Below are 15,848 nucleotides of genomic sequence, written 5' to 3'. Positions count from 1 at the left end.
GTGCCAAGAACCTGGAAACTGACTGGGAGTGGGGTCTCACCAGCCTTTGGAGACCCTCCTGAGCCGTCTGGCAACCAGTGATGATACAGAGGTGTCTTATTATTTTATTTGCGTTTTCCTGGTTAAACGTGGTGGTTATTGCTTGTGTTTAATCAGCTACACTTTGCTGTCATAAGCCTAATTTGCATTTATTATCTCTTCACTATTATTTTGTACAGGATCTTTTGAATTCTTGTTCTCGCATGATTGATTTCTCAGGAACTTTCTGAGCTTGGTTTTGGTGTGCCAGCTCCACAGAATGAGCTAGGGAGAGCTTTCTCTCTTTCTGTACCTGAATGGTTGGTGTAAAATTTTAAATTAGGTATATGATTGATTTTGAGTATAAAACCACCCTTGTATGTCAGGGATAAATCCCATGATGTATAGTCTTTTTGTTGTGTTGTTGAATTCGGTTTGCTAATATTTTATTGAGGATTTTTGCATCAATTTTCATTAGAGAAGTGGGCCTTTAGTTTTTTGTTTATTTGTTTGTTTCTGTTTTGTTTTTGTATTTGTTTTTTGGAACTGAATGAAGTGCACTGTGTTCTCTCAAAGGAGATTCGCATTGCTTTCTAGGGGTTTGGGTGCACAAATCCACAGCTTCTGGCCTTTTAAGCCACTTGTCAAGGTCACTGACCGCAGGGCCAGCGACCTGGGACCAGTACAGACCATCACGGCACAGGCTTCCTGGGCCAGTCGGAGGTGAAGCTCCCCTAGTGGCCGGGCTGGCCTTTCTGCCCTCACCTCCCTGAGGCCACACAAATCCTCAGCCTGTGTGGCTGGAGTTGCAGCCATCCACAGCTCACCTCAGTTTCGATATCTTGTCCTCATTTTCTTTCCCCTTTTAACAAGATGAAGCACATATTTCTTCTGGCTTTTGTGGCTTTTTTCTGTAGGAGAGGCCATCTGAATACCTAACCAGTGTGTTACACAGATAATGAAAGTTAGCATTCACCTTTTAAATAGCAGTACCCTCAAAAAATTGAAAAAGTCCTATGTAGTAATGATGCTAATGAAGAATTGAAAGTGTTTATTAGGTAAATAATATGGTCTTACACATTATTTGTGTGGTAAAGAGTCTGTTTTTCGTAGTCCTTTAAAAGACATTTTCTGTTTGTTTCTTTCCTTTTTTCATTATAAGATATATATAAAATAAAACTTAACCATTTTAACCATTTTTAGGTGTATGGTTCAGTGGCATTCCATACCTTCACATTGTTGTGCAATGTAAAAAAGCCTTTTTGAACCATTTGCTTAATTAATAAAGGAATTTTATATTTGTATGTACATTTCTAGTAAAAAATTTTTGGAAACCTTGACTAACCAATATTAATTAAAATGGCTAATAGTTGGAATCATACTAGACTGTTCAAATGGTTTTCCAAAGTCCTGACTCTTTACATGGAAAGAAACTCCCCTAAGAGAGAGGGCTCCACGCTGAGTGGCGAGCAGTGCCTCCCGCGTGTCCAACCCACGGGGTCCGCTCGTCTTGCCTGCCGCCGTGGACGGCTGCGCATTTGGGAAGTGAGATCCGTGCACACAATCTGTCGTGAAGGAGACATGAGTCTCGTGATTTCACCTTTAAAACTTACCATGTTTGTTTCCTTAGCTTTTCTTCTTACATACGCTTCATTTCTATCACTCCTTAAAAGTGGAACTTTTAGACTTTTTGTCAACATGGGTCATCTCGTTTCAGACGAGCGTATGTGATGTACTATGGTTCGCAACTAACGATAGCATTTAGAGTTTAGAACAAAACCTTCAGTAAGAACAATTATATAAATAGTTTTAATACAGAGATAACTTTTCTGTAGCAAGAAAGTGATTAGATTTTAACATGTTGATGTTTTGTGTGTAGTTTAGAAAATATTCCCATGGAAAATTAATGGATATGTTTCATTTACAGTAACGCTAGAATCCCAAAATTTGCCTTCCTCTACTTACAGCACTATAACAGAGATAATATAAACAGAATATATGTGGTAGATGAGGAGCTATTATATTTTAATGCTTAGAACATTTGTAAAAATAATATGCAGTTATGTATTTATAAACCTTATTCTAGGACGTTTAAGACTTTCTCATAATGAAGTATACTACTAATGTGCCCATAACTTTGTTATTTTATCCTGAAATTGTTTTCCTTTCTGTGATATTTGATTATTTTTTGGAGAAGGCGTTTTCTCCTCTCCTGACTGTGTGTATTGGACAGTGCGGTTTCCTGGCTTCTCCTGGGAGCAGTTAGTTTTCTAGCACCCCCGCCCTCCGAGGGTCCCTTTGGGGTCCTAGCTGTGTGTGGCGTCTTCCTTTCCCTTAGAAACCTCTCCCCTCCAGGTCCAGCTTCGCCCTCTGCAAGCCTGTGAGGTTGGCGGAGCCCAGGCCCAGGGTGGAGACTTGACTTACAGACTCCTGGTTACCTCCTGGACTCCGATTTGCACAGTGAGACATCCACAGTATTAAGTTAATACTCTGTTAGGGCCACTTGATTCTTAACGGGAATGTGATTAGGTTTTCCGGTATGAAATAGTGCCAGAAACAAGAACTGAATTTCTTTGCTTTTAAAAAAAGAACTGTTTTTGAATTATTCAGTATTATGCAAATATCTGTTCTTCTAAAGCTGTTTTATAATATTGTACAGACTATTCATATTGAACACCAACTATTAAATTTATGCAAAAATAAATAGTTCTGGCAAAACTATATTTGGTCTGAAAACATTTTTTTGATTTGTAAATATTTGTGGTAAGTTCACGTGATGTCAGAGTTTTTGTCAACTGGTAGTGGTATGCAAAATGTAAAATAGGCTAGGCCGGGCATAGTGGCTCACCCCTGTAATCCCAGCATTTTGGGAGGCCACGGCGGGCAGATCACGAAGTCAGGAGTTCAAGACCATCCTGACCAACATGGTGAAACCCCCTCTCTACTAAAAATACAAAAATTAGCCGTGTGTGGTGGCATGTACCTGTAATCCCAGCAACTCAGGAGGCTGAGGCAGGAGAATCGCTTGAACGTGGGAGGTGGAGGTTGCAGTGAGCTGAGCTCGCACCACTGCACTCCAGCCTTAGCGATAGAGCAAGACTCCGTCTCAACAACAACAACAACAAAAAACAGCAACAAAAAAACAACCAACTTGGGCTATTTTCTTATCCTTTTAATACCTTGATTTAATGTTTTGCTGATGATGGTTGGTGTGACTTCAGATATGAAACCTCTTAAATTTATGGTCAGAAATTCATTCTGTTTAAGTGAATGTTTCTGTTTTGAAGAGACTCTGTTCTTCTCATGTCCATCATGAGATGCTAATTTTATGTGTTTGTTTCTTCTCTAAAACTGCTTTTCCACAGCTGCACGGAACGTCATGAAGGACCAACGCCTGGTTTTCCACAGTAAAGTTAGGTCGTCTGGTTATGCGTCAGCACCACGGTGAGTAAACTCATGTCAATGAGAGACAGAAATGCACTTGCGTCACAGATGCAGGACTTTAACACAAATAGGGACACATATACGTCCCCGAGGGCCACAGTATGGAGAGAGGACATAGCAATAGAAACAAGTTAAAATGTGGTGGGTTGGACCCCAGCGTGCCAGTTAGCAGCAGCTGCAGCAGCAAACATTTCCTGAGCACTCACTGTGCGCTGGGCTTCAGAGCAGCCCTCCTTTTCTGATAACGTGGTGGTCCCGGGAGGTGAGGAGAAGCTGGTAGGGTGTGGGGCTGGGAGAGCATGACGATGCTGTAAACAAACCCGGCCCATCAAGACCGGACACAGTGCTCTTCTTAGAACACAGCTCTGCTATAACACCAGAGCACGATAACAGAGTGCATTTAGGCCCTGAGTCCCTGAGTTAGCAAGACTGCTCAAAGGCAAGGAGGTAACATAGCAGCCGAGAAACCATGGGGAGGCCTTGAGATTCCCTAAACCTTCACGAACCCAGTCCTCAAAGGCAAATGTGACTTTTCTGAAGAAAATGCAGACACATCCCCTGTCTCCTACCTCACCTCTTGACCTTTTATGTGTCTTAACATAGCAGCCAAAATGGCTCTGTTACCTGGAGTTCCTGTCCTCAGCCGCACACGCTTGTCTCCCTGGTTGGCGCTCACCTCTACCAAGCTCCCCGCTTCATGTGCCCCTGGCCACTCCCCCACTCCCACCCTGCCCCTTGGCACTGCTGTGCTCCAGGCAGAAATCCCAGGCCACTGTGTGTAAACACAGCCTCCAACCCTCAGGCCACTCTGTGTAAACACATCCTCCAACCCTCCAAGCTCTTCCCTGCTCTGCTTGTTCTCTGGATTGAACAATGGTGACTGTGTCTTATTATCTGTTCTTTTAAACCCCTGTGCCAGGGACAGCACTCAGCACCCTGGACCCTCTCATAAGGCACTTCTGGAGGGGTGGATGGATGGAGAGATGGACAGAAGGGGATGGAAGGATGAGAGATGGATGCGTGTGTGCATGGATGGTGGGGATAGAGGGATGGAGAGATGACAGATGAATAAGTAGGGGGATGGATGGTGGGGATGGAGGGATGGAGGGATTAGAGACAGATGAGCAGGTAGGTGGATGGAGGGGATGGAGGGGTGCAGAGATGAGAGATGGATGAATAGGTGGATGGATGGTGGGGATGGAGGGATGGGGAGGCAAGTGATGGATGAATGGGTGCATGGATGGAGGGGATGAAGGAATGGAAGGATGAGAGATGGATGACTAGGTGAATGGAGGGGGATGGAGAGATGAGGGATGGATGAGTGGGTGGATAGATGAGGGGAAGGAGGGACAGAGATGAGAGATGGATGAGTGGGTGGATAGATTAGGGGATGGAGGGATGGAGGGATGACAGATGGATGAAGGGGTGGATGGATGGAGGGGATGGAGGGATGCAGAGATGAGGGATGGATGAGTGGGTGGGTGGATGGAGGGGGTGGAAGGATGGAGAGATGAGGGATGGATGAATAGGTGCATGGACGATGGGAGATGGAGGGATGGAGAGACGAGAGACGGATAAGTAGAGGGATGGATGGAGGGGATGGAGAGGTGCAGAGTTGAGAGATGGATGAGTGGATGGATGGAGGGGAAGGAGGGATGCAGAGACGAGAGATGGATGAGTGGATGGATGGAGGGGAAGGAGGGATGCAGAGACGAGAGATGGATGAGTAGATGGAGGTGATGGAGGGATGGGGAGATGAGGGATGGATATGTGGGTGGATGGATGGAGGGATGAGAGATGGATGCATGGGTGCGTGGATGGTGGGGGATGGAGGGATGCAGAGATGAGGGATGGCTGCATGGGTGGCTGGATGAAGGGGATGGAGGGATGGAGAGATGAGGGATGGATGTATGGGTGGATGGATGGAGGGATAAGAGATGAGATATGGATGAGTGGCTCAATTGATGGAGGGGGGATGGATGGAGAGATGAGAGATGGATGCGCAAGGGGATGGATGGAGAGATGAGTGATGGATGTATGGGTGGATGGATGGAGAGGATGGATGAATGGAGGGAGGGGTGGAGGGATGAGTGAATGGATGGATGATGGTTGGATGGATGAATTCTGCTCCAGTGGCATCTGCAACTTTATATGGATTCCCCAGTTCTGCCATATTAAGGCACGTTGTGAATGTCAGGCTTTGTGTGGGAGCCCCGGGGGATGAGGGGTTGACAGACATTGGTGGCCCTGAGTGCCAACCTGGAGCTTTGGACTTAAAGGAAAAGCCCAGCATCAGGGTCCTATTACAGGAGTCACAGGACAATGTGTAGCAGGGCGACGTCTCTGAGGCAGCGTGAGAGACACAGGAGGGGAGGAGGTGACTTGAGGGCTGGAGGACAGGTGGGAGGGGCCCAAAAGCATTTATGCAGACGTCTATATCTACGTATATAATTTTTTTCACTGTGAAATATTTTTTTCACTGTAAAATAAATATCTTAAGAACCTTAGAGCTCTTAATATTTGAGAGTGATATAAGAGTTTTCTTTCCACAGTGTAACTATGTTTTCGCCGAAGACCAACATCAAGAGTGAGGGGAAAGGACCTTCAAGACGCAGGAGCAGCTGCGCACGGTGTGTGATGGAGCGTGCATTCCAAGTACATTTGAAATAACCTAGACCTTTCCAATACTTTAACTGGTTCTTTGCCAAACAGGTATAAAACCTTATATGTGTACATGTATTTACATACACATGTGCACTGATGTGTATATCTATATTATTTATATATCTTTCTAGCCAAATTTAATTCTTTCCTGTTAATTTTTCAGACATGGTCTGTTCTTACCACCTTAACAATTTTGAAATATTAAATTTTTGTTAAAATTTGTTAGAAAATGCGTAGCCAATGCTCCTCCCTGTCATGCAGGTGGATTGGGTGAAAATGTTGGGCCATTGTAGTGCCAGGTGCTCATTCTGAGTGGCCATGGCCCACGCCATTGGGGACAGCGCCTGTCCATGGGACTGGCTCCACACTGGCTGCAGCTCTGACTGTGGGCATGTCCTGTAGACAGCTGGGCCTCTTGGGACTGGACAAGGAAGAGCTTGGGGGACGTCTAGGGTCCCTCCCAGTCCTGGATTTAAGACTACATTGTCCGAGGAGAGATATGGGCTACTGCACTTAAAACTCATTTTAACGTACATGGGTCTACTTTGCAATCACTGCATTACAGAGCGCCAATATTGATTTTGCCCGCATTCACTGCGTTTTTCTGCAGCCTTGCTGCTGTTCCTGCCACGTTCTGCTTGATACTACGCATGTGCTTGCAGCAAAATGCATCCAGGCCTTATGCAGGTGAAGTATGGCATCAGAGTTCCGTTCAGCTCTGATTTTTTTGGTACTTTTTTCTGTGAAGGCCCTGCTTTCCAGACAGAGCACGCTGTCTCTTCTGCATTTGGCTCTCGTGGGCCTTCTGCTGGGAGCTGCTGGGCAGCAGTGGTGGCAAGGCCCCCAAATGCCACGCAGAGCTCGGGTGTGTGCACGGAAGGCATTGGCATGTGCACGGAAGGCATCTGTAGATGATTTGAGTGATGAGCATTACAACGCCACCCACAGCAGCATGAGACTGGAAAGTGAAATTCATTTTCCTTAGTGAGAACCCTCACCCCCAAATCGTCACAGTACTCACATCAGTTTATATGAAACACAACAAATCCTTGCTGTTTTATATGTAAAATATGTGTCTTTTTTGGCAACGTGGAATGTAAGTCTATTTAAAAGAGTTATTTCCTGATTTTGAATGTAAGAGTCTAAATATAAACATATATAGATAAATATTCAAGTTTATTGGAATACAATTATACATGTAGATGGGGGGAAGCCCACTTTGTTTCTTGCTTATGTTTTATTTCTAATCTCACTTTGAATGTCTCCCGATCACCGTTACCTGTGGTCTTCCCTCAGGGAGGCGTACCCCATGGAGTGTGCTGTGCCCACCAAGCCCGGCCCCCAGGTCGCCGCCGCCCCCACCTGCACACGTGTGTGCTGCATCCAGTACTCAGGTGCGCCACGTCCTGCGGGAGCTGGGTAGCATTTCATTGTAAGAGTCTTTTATTCTGCCCACTGTAAACATTTTTCTGTTGTATCATAATTATAAATATGTTTTTAAAAACCTTGGTTACTTGAAGTTGCATGGCATGGTTTGTGTCTGGATGAAAACCGAGACTCTGTTTCACCCGACTGTAGTGAGGGTGATCTCCGGGCATCTCACCCCTGCATGGGCACAGACACTGGCACTCACTCACTAGCAGCCAATTTGCTGTTCTGTGTCCAGCGCCTCTGGGTTTGCTCTCTGTGTGTCTGACCCCTCCTACAGAAGTGTTAAGGTGGGCCTGGTGGGAGGGCTTTGGTAGGCAAAGAAGCTAATGGAACACTCGCTGCTTCCCTCTGGAGACGCGGCCTCTGCTCATGGATGGGCTGGAGGCGCCAGGCTGGGGATGGCATTGTGCAGACTGTGCACAGGATTCCTTCCTTACCAGACCCTCAGCCGGGACCTTTTCCTGCAGGGCTGAGTGTGTCTTCACCAAGCTTCTCTTGGACCTCAGCATTTTTTTCTAATTGTTTGAAAGAAGGGAGGAGCAGCTTGTGAGAGTGCTCTTGACCTCAGCGAGGTAGTTCCACCACTTGAACACTTCTCAGAAGTGAGATTTCCTTGCAGGTGAGCTGTGCCCTTGCCTGGGACTGGACAGAAAGTACTGTCTGGACCGGTCCTTTGCCCCACCCTCATGCCATCTGTCCAGAGGGTTGAGTCGCCTAAGGGTTACCATGTACCACTCCACTAAATTCTCTTTATTTTGTTTTATAATCGTAGCCAAAGAAGTTTTAAAATCATTTTCGAAAATTAGATGTGTAGTATTATCAGTAAATGTCTTTTTCATCTTTGATAGACTGAGCATTCCTTCAGTGTTACCGGCCCTCAGGTTTGAATACTGTGGGTGACATCCATCATTTCTTTCTTTTTTTTTTTTTTTTTTTTTTTTTGAGACAGAGTCTCACTCTGTTGCCCAGGCTGGAGTGCAGTGGCACAATCTCAGCTCACTGCAACCTCCGCCTCCTGGGTTCAAGCGATTCTTGAAACAAAAGGACGCTTTTGTTTCCTTCCGGACATCAGCAAAACAAAACCACGGTTTCATTCTCCTGCCTCAGCCTCCGGAGTAGCTGGGATTACAGGTGTGTGCTACCATGTCCAGCTAATTTTTGTATTTTTAGTAGAGATGGGGTTTCGCCATGTTGGCCAGGCTGGCCTCAAACTCCTGACCTCAGGTGATCCGCCTCCCTCAGCCTCCCAAAGTGCTGGGATTACAGGTGTGAGCCACCTCACCCAGCTCTATAATTTATTTCTACCCTGTTTTCGGAAAATGTTTCAACATAACTGCTTAGCTGAATATGCCTCTGGGCAATCTGCTGATTCAAGGCAGGCCCCGGGGCCTTGTTTCAGGGGCCGTCGGCGTCCTGTCCTCGGTGCAGGGGCCTTTTGGGTGCAGCTTTTCCTGTTCACAACCTTGAACAGCAGCTTCACTCTCTCATCCTGCTGCTCATCCTACTGTTCCTCTTCTGTTAAGGGAGGATGGCGAGATGACAAAGGCAGCGCCTTACAAGGTTGCTGGATAAAGGATGTGAGAAAGGATTAACATGGGCTGGCGCCTGCAGACCCCCATTCCGACGTTAGTGTTTGTGTTTTAGAACCAGGTTAACTAGAAGTTCTACTCTTGCCTGTGGTCAGTGTGACTCCTATGAATTAGGCTTTTCTACAGCGTGACTCGTATGAACTAGGATTTTCTATAGTGTGACAACTCCTGTGAACTAGGCTTTTCTACAGTGTGACTCCTGTGAACTAGGCTTTTCTACAGCATGACTCGTATGAACTAGGATTTTCTACAGTGTGACTCCTGTGAACTATGCTTTTCTACAGTGTGACTCCTGTGAACTAGGCTTTTCTACAGCGTGACTCGTATGAACTAGGATTTTCTACAGTGTGACAACTCCTGTGAACTAGGCTTTTCTACAGTGTGACTCATATGAACTAGGATTTTTTACAGTGTGACTCCTGTGAACTAGGCTTTTCTATGGTGTGACTCCTGTGAACTAGCTTTTTCTACAGTGTGACTCCTACGAATTAGGCTTTTCTAAGAGGTCTTTTTTTAAAATTCTTTTTAACAGGAGATGGGCAGTGGCTGGCCTGTGGGTTGGCCAACCATCTGTCACTCATTTTTGATGCCAGCCTGACGGGGACACCTGCTGTGTTTTCAGGTAAAACGTGTCTTAATTTCAGTCAGTATGAACTTAAGGATGGGTCTCACTTAGGTCCTGGTTGTCAGTTGCTAAAGGACACTTTTGTTTCCTTCAGGACATCAGCAAAACAAAACCACGGCTTGAATTGGGGTCTAAACTAGATTCACTGAGATCTTAAACCAAACAGGGTAAACATAACTCATGAGAACAGCGCAGCAGCACTTTTGTGGCTGGTGCCCTGGAGGCCAAGAGCCGATTCATTTGTAGAGTTTTAGGGGAGTGAATGAAGTCGAATCCTAAATAATTGAAATATATTTAATTAATGTAATCAAAAGGCATATAGTTGAAATATATTTTGAAATTTAGTAGGGTTTGTACATAGATATTTTTATAAATGTAACAAAGCAAACAATTTTTTTTAAAAGTTGATCTGAGAGCAACAGTGTTAAAATTATGACCATTTCAACTCATAACTGGGACATATATTTGATTCCTAATTCTAATCCCATAAAACCTGACAGCTCTTCATTAGGATCCTGATACGGCTTGCTTCAGAACTTACACTTGGTACATATTTTAACAGAAGCACAGAAACAACACAAAATATCTCACTAGTCCTTCTGTTTTTATACAGGTTGAGCATCCGTAATCCAAAATTCTGAATATACCCCCAAATCCAGAACCGTTTGAGTGCCGACATAACACCAAGGAGATGCTTGTTGAAGCATCTCAGATTTCAGATTTTCGGATTTGGGTTGCTTACCTTCCATAATGCAAATATTCCAAAATCTGAAAAAATGGGAAATCCAAAACACCTCTAATCCCAAGCATTGCGAATATGGGACACTCAGCCTGTCGCGTGACCACCCCAAGGGCAGTCATTAGGAAATGCGGAGGTGGGGCCCGGTGGGGCTGAGTTGGGGACAGAGGCAGTGGGAGCCAGGCCTAGGCAAGGCCACACCTGAGAGCAGATGAGCACCCCCAGTGACTCCAGCCTCACACCCTCTGCTTGCTAACACCCAGGGCCAGGTCTGGGAGGCCCCCAAGGGCAGGCAGAGCCGGGCTCGGCTCCTGCATAAGCAAAGCTGCCGCCCCTGCATGGTCTGGGCGGAGAACGGTTCTCTGGCCTTGGCCTGGATGCCACCCTTGCCCTTCGAGCCCCTTGCTCCTGGTCCCACCCCGCGTCTATCCTGCAGCCTCAGAATCTTCACTGTGCACCCAGGAGCCCTGAGCCGGCCTCTTTCGTGGCTGAATGGTTGATATGAGTGGTTGTTCTGTTGACCGTGGGTGTTTCCCTGTGTCTTTTATTGTTGGAAAAAGGGCTTCTCACTGAACTAAGAAAATGCAGTGGGTTTTCAAATTCATCTTTACAAAAATTTGCTCTGTTTCTGTGTGGGGGGAAAGGGCCACATTGACCCATCCCAACTGCACAAGCCACATCGTTTCACTTTGGGTGTGTAATGTTTAATAGTGACGTCACTCAACGTTGAAAATATGACTGGTCTCTCAGCACCTGCCCAGAACACAGAAAAATGAGTGTCTTTATTTCCCTTATGATCTGGGACAAATAAGTATAAATTCAAATTCCCTCCTGGAGAGTTCAGGGGCCTCTGAGCATACAGTCAGGTAGCACATCCCAGCTTGAAAACCACTGAGAGCAACCGTATTTAATTTAATAAAGGAGTTATGTGTTTCTGCTTTAGATTTTAGAATTTTTCCTATCAAAAATTGTGTCTAGTCCAAAGACAGGTACTTGAGTCCCAGGCCTTCCGCCGAGCATGTGCCTGGCACAGAGTAGATTCTCAGCGATATGGGATGGCGGGTTCTGAGCGCGCCGCGCAGGAGAGCTGCGTCATCCGTGACGCGCCCTGGGGCCAGTGGTGATCGTTGTGAAGTTCTGGGGTCAGGCATTTCGGAAGATTAAATCCAAAATTCCATTACAGATAGTGGAACTGTATAAAAAAGAGAAATCTTTGTTCAAGTATGAAGTGAACATACGCATCTCTCCTCGTCCTGAGCTCCTGGTTGGTTCGAGCTGCGCCGAGTGGCTTCTACTCTGCTCCTTCTCGGAGCGGGGACTGCACACGCCGGCCTCCATGCTGCTTGGAGCGGGGACGCACACGCCGGCCTTCATGCTGCTTATGTCCCCACACCCTTGACTGCTTCCCCAGTGCGGGGTCCATGTCCAGAGGAAGTCGAGGTCCAGAGGTCTAAAACCCTGACCAAGGCCAGGCGCGGTGGCTCACGCTTGTAATCGCAGCACTTTGGGAGGCTGAGGTGGACGAATCACCAGAGGTCAAGAGTTCGAGACTGGCCTGGCCAACATGGCAAAACTCTTTCTCTACTAAAAAATACAAAAATTAGCTGGGCGTGGTGGAGAGTGCCTGTAATCCCAGCTACTCAGGAGGCTGAAGCAGGAGAATCGCTTGAACCCGGGAGGCAGAGGTTGCAGTGAGCCGAGATGGCGCCACTGCACTACAGTCTGGGCGATAGAGCAAGACTCCATCTCATAAAAACAAACAAAAAAACCCTGACCTAGACAGGGTTTTAGAATCTTTTTCACTCTGTTTCTGAAGCTCTTCATCTCATCACACTCACCACAGGGGAAACTGGTCAGATGAAAAGAGGAGGGAGGCCTTCTGTACCGTGAGGAGATCGTGGGGAGAGAGAGGAAGAGGCACCCATGTGGTCCTGCATGGGCACGTTGCTTCGTGGTGATTGGCTCCAGAGGGCCCTGCCTTGCCTGCGGTGATTCGTCTTCGATGCACCCTGCGGCCTCAGTGCTTCACGCATGTGTCTGGGGCTGGAGCTCGGGAGAGAAGGGGGATCCCACCTTTGGCAAGTTCTAAGGAATCTCCATTGTTTTCATCCTGGGAGTGGGAGGCCCGTCCCTGACCCTTGAGATGAAGGACCAGGCTGACTTGTCAGGGCTGAGCAGAAGGTGGCACCTCTGCTGGCCTTGGTGGCTTAGTGGCCACTGGACATGCAGCAAATGCTGTGCTGGTAGGAGAACGTGGGAAGGGCAAGAAAAACACATCCTCAGTCTCACTAAGAAGGAAGAGCATGGGTAGCAGTGACTTCACCCTCCCTCCTGTGCGACCTCACGTAGAAAAACACATTCTCAGTCTCACTAAGAAGGAAGAGCGTGGGTAGCAGTGACTTCACCCTCCCTCCTGTGTGACCTCATGTGGCCTCTCGCAGCCTGTGGGTCAGGCAGTGGAGGCAGGTCTGAGCTTGATATTGGAAGACAGTGGGCCACATGGCTGGTAATGGAGTGACTTCTGAGGTCAGTCACCGGGCAGATGTATCAGGCCCTTCCCACTGGGAGGATGCCCTTGTGGCCCAGGCTGCCTGGACCAGGCCCTGCAGCAGGTGTCTGTGAACCTGCAATATTCTTGGCTGGTGCAGAGCTGCGGACACCACTGGTATTCAGTACAAGTGGCATGGGTAGCGTCTATTAATGGCAGTCATGAACGCGACTTTCCTTTGAGTCTTGCGGCTGCTGTAAGCTGGGCAGCAGTGAGGAATGTTTGGAGCTTTCCTTAACCAGCCTCTGTACTTTTGCTAAAACTGCCAGAACTCTACACGTGAGGGCAGCAAAGCTATTTCACGTTTTTCTGCGCTGTGAATTTCAGCTCTGCGTTTCCTGGCGTCCTGTTGCAGAACTGAGTTATGTTCTTATTCTTACATCTTTCCTGGTTTTGCCTTCTTTTTTATGTTGGTACCCTGACAGATGTGATGTAGTGAGATTGCAGTTCATTGTCTAGTCTATAAATTGTGATGTGTGATTCACATGCTGAGGCCCGCAGGAAGGAGTCTTCTGCTCTGGGGAGATCCCGGCTATGGCAGGAATTTTCTCGGGAGTTGTGGTTACCCATCCCCTGTGAGCTATGGAGGCGAAGTGGGGTCGTTGAGCAGGTCTAGGGTCATTTGTTGTCAGGAAGCATGAGTGAGGCTGCCCGTCAGTCTTCTCCTTGCCATCCCAGCCCGGGTGCTCAGGGATTAGAGGCTGCAGGGCTGGGCATGGCCTCTCCTTGCCCTCACCTCCCCAGCTCGTCCCCTCTCGCCCTGCTCACCATGCCACACATCTGGCTTTCGCTCCAGGGCCGACCTCTGAGAAGAAGCGCATCCCTGATCGTCTTTGCTTTCTCCTTTCCTCTGTGTCCGCCACTTCTTAGAACTGTCAGGTGGTGGCAGCTGAGAGACTGTTTGAAGATGCCTCCTGGCCTGACAGCTGTTCTAGGGGTTATGAGGCAAGACAGGTCCAGAAACCAGCACGTGCTCAGGGCCTGGGCCCCAGGGTTAGGCTGGGAGTAGGATGAGGTGTGGGGAGTGGACAGAAAAGGTCTTACAGGTGTACGAAATAAATGCTGTTTGCCTCATTGCCTACCTTAGTTTAATATCAGAGAGGCATACACTGCCGATATTCAGACACCTGAAGACCAGCTGGCGCTCTCAGAAATCAGCATCCAAGCAGCCATTGTGAGTTTAGACAAAACTTTTCAAATCTGTCACAACAAATGATCGACTTATATGTGTGTGCTCAGGGATTTTTTTTTTTTTTCACTTTTTTCTTCAATTTTGACAGCAGTTCTTTAAAATACTGATACATTATAATGGAGTCCACAGATTTGTATACTGTAGTTCATAATATGTTTTCTCTGAAAACATACACTCACAGATACACACAGAATGTTGAACTTCTTAGTTTAAGAAATGCGAGGTTTTACACTGCCTGGCCGAGGCATTCAGTCACACCCCAAACCCCAGCACCACACAGTATACGCTCCACACTGCCTGGCCAAGGCATTCAGTCACACCCCAAACCCCAGCACCACACAGTACCCAGCACCACACAGTACCCAGCACCACACAGTACCCAGCACCACGCAGTACCCAGCACCACGCAGTACCCAGCATCACGCAGTACCCAGCACCACACAGTACACGCTCCACACTGCCTGCCCGAGGCATTCAATCACACCCCAAACCCCAGCACCACACAGTACCTAGCACCACACAGTACACGCTGCTAACAAACCCACACCTGCACCTTCTGAATCTAAAATAAAAGTTGAAAAAATGGAACATGAGGCTTTAGAGCAACTGCCTTCAGAAGCCACATTGAGTCTCTACTGAAGCTAGATGGTGCACCCCGCCTCAGGCTCTGCAGCCTCACTGTGGCGAGGAGAAGACTCCTGGCGCTCCCCTAATGACTTGAAAAATGCTGTTCCAGTTGTGTTGTATGAAAGTACCAGATAAGTAGCACTCAGTCAAAACTGTTATTAATAGTAGAAATGGTAACCTTCTCTGGTCATTCCTGTTAGGTCACGACGGGGCTGTGAACGCTGTGTGCTGGAGCCAGAACCGGAGGTGGCTGCTGTCTGCGGCCCGGGACGGGACGCTGCGGGTGTGGTCGGCTCGTGGGGCAGAGCTCGAACTGCTTCTGGTAATGGACAGTCATCTCTGCCATGGGCAGTCATTTCCAAAGGAGCTGAGACCTTCTCAAAAGTCTCATTCTTTTACCTTAACAGGAGATGAAGAAAGGGACATAAGCCAAGAGTTTGCTTTAATGCAATAAAAGTTATTGATTAAAAGTTATTGCTTCAATGCAATAACAGTTATTGATTAGTTTCTTAAATGTGTGTCTACATGTATATGTTCACACACATGCAATAGGCACACACGCATGCAGTAGGCACACACTCATATAGATGCATACACATATGCACACTTACATACTTGCCACATATTCACACGCATGCAATAGGCACACGCATATAGATGCATACACATGCGCACACTAACATACTTGCCACGTACGTGCATACATTCATATGGTTAAATCTATCCTTATGTTTGTTATGGTCTGCGAATGCCACATGATTAATACTGAAACGTTTGAAGAATTTTAAATATTGATTCAATGTGATTTCATAGTCCAGATAGCAGTAATGGCCAAGGGGCTATTACGTGGGGGAAGTATATTTTAGGGAGAGGAGTGACTTGTTTTGATGAACTTACGGGAGATCATTTGGGAGCAGAACAGGAAAGGAGAGACAGGAAGATGATAACCTTATGACTAGGAAAGAAAAGGC

General features: G+C 47.0%; 1 protein-coding gene across 1 annotated transcript in view; it reads left to right on the top strand.

Annotated features, from left to right (window-relative positions):
- Positions 1-15,848, top strand: part of WDR27 (WD repeat domain 27) — a 295,727-nt gene that overhangs the window by 44,887 nt on the left and 234,992 nt on the right. The window contains exons 15-19 of the mRNA XM_063623917.1: positions 3,384-3,462; positions 6,015-6,092; positions 7,423-7,520; positions 9,679-9,768; positions 15,078-15,199. Of these exons, the coding sequence (XP_063479987.1) occupies positions 3,384-3,462; positions 6,015-6,092; positions 7,423-7,520; positions 9,679-9,768; positions 15,078-15,199 (467 nt within the window). The remainder of the gene's footprint in view (positions 1-3,383; positions 3,463-6,014; positions 6,093-7,422; positions 7,521-9,678; positions 9,769-15,077; positions 15,200-15,848) is intronic.

Source organism: Symphalangus syndactylus, chromosome 2 (genome assembly GCF_028878055.3).
Source record: "Symphalangus syndactylus isolate Jambi chromosome 2, NHGRI_mSymSyn1-v2.1_pri, whole genome shotgun sequence".
Lineage (NCBI taxonomy): Eukaryota > Metazoa > Chordata > Mammalia > Primates > Hylobatidae > Symphalangus > Symphalangus syndactylus.
Note: the sequence above shows the minus strand (reverse complement) of the source record. Positions and strands in the feature narration are given on the sequence as shown.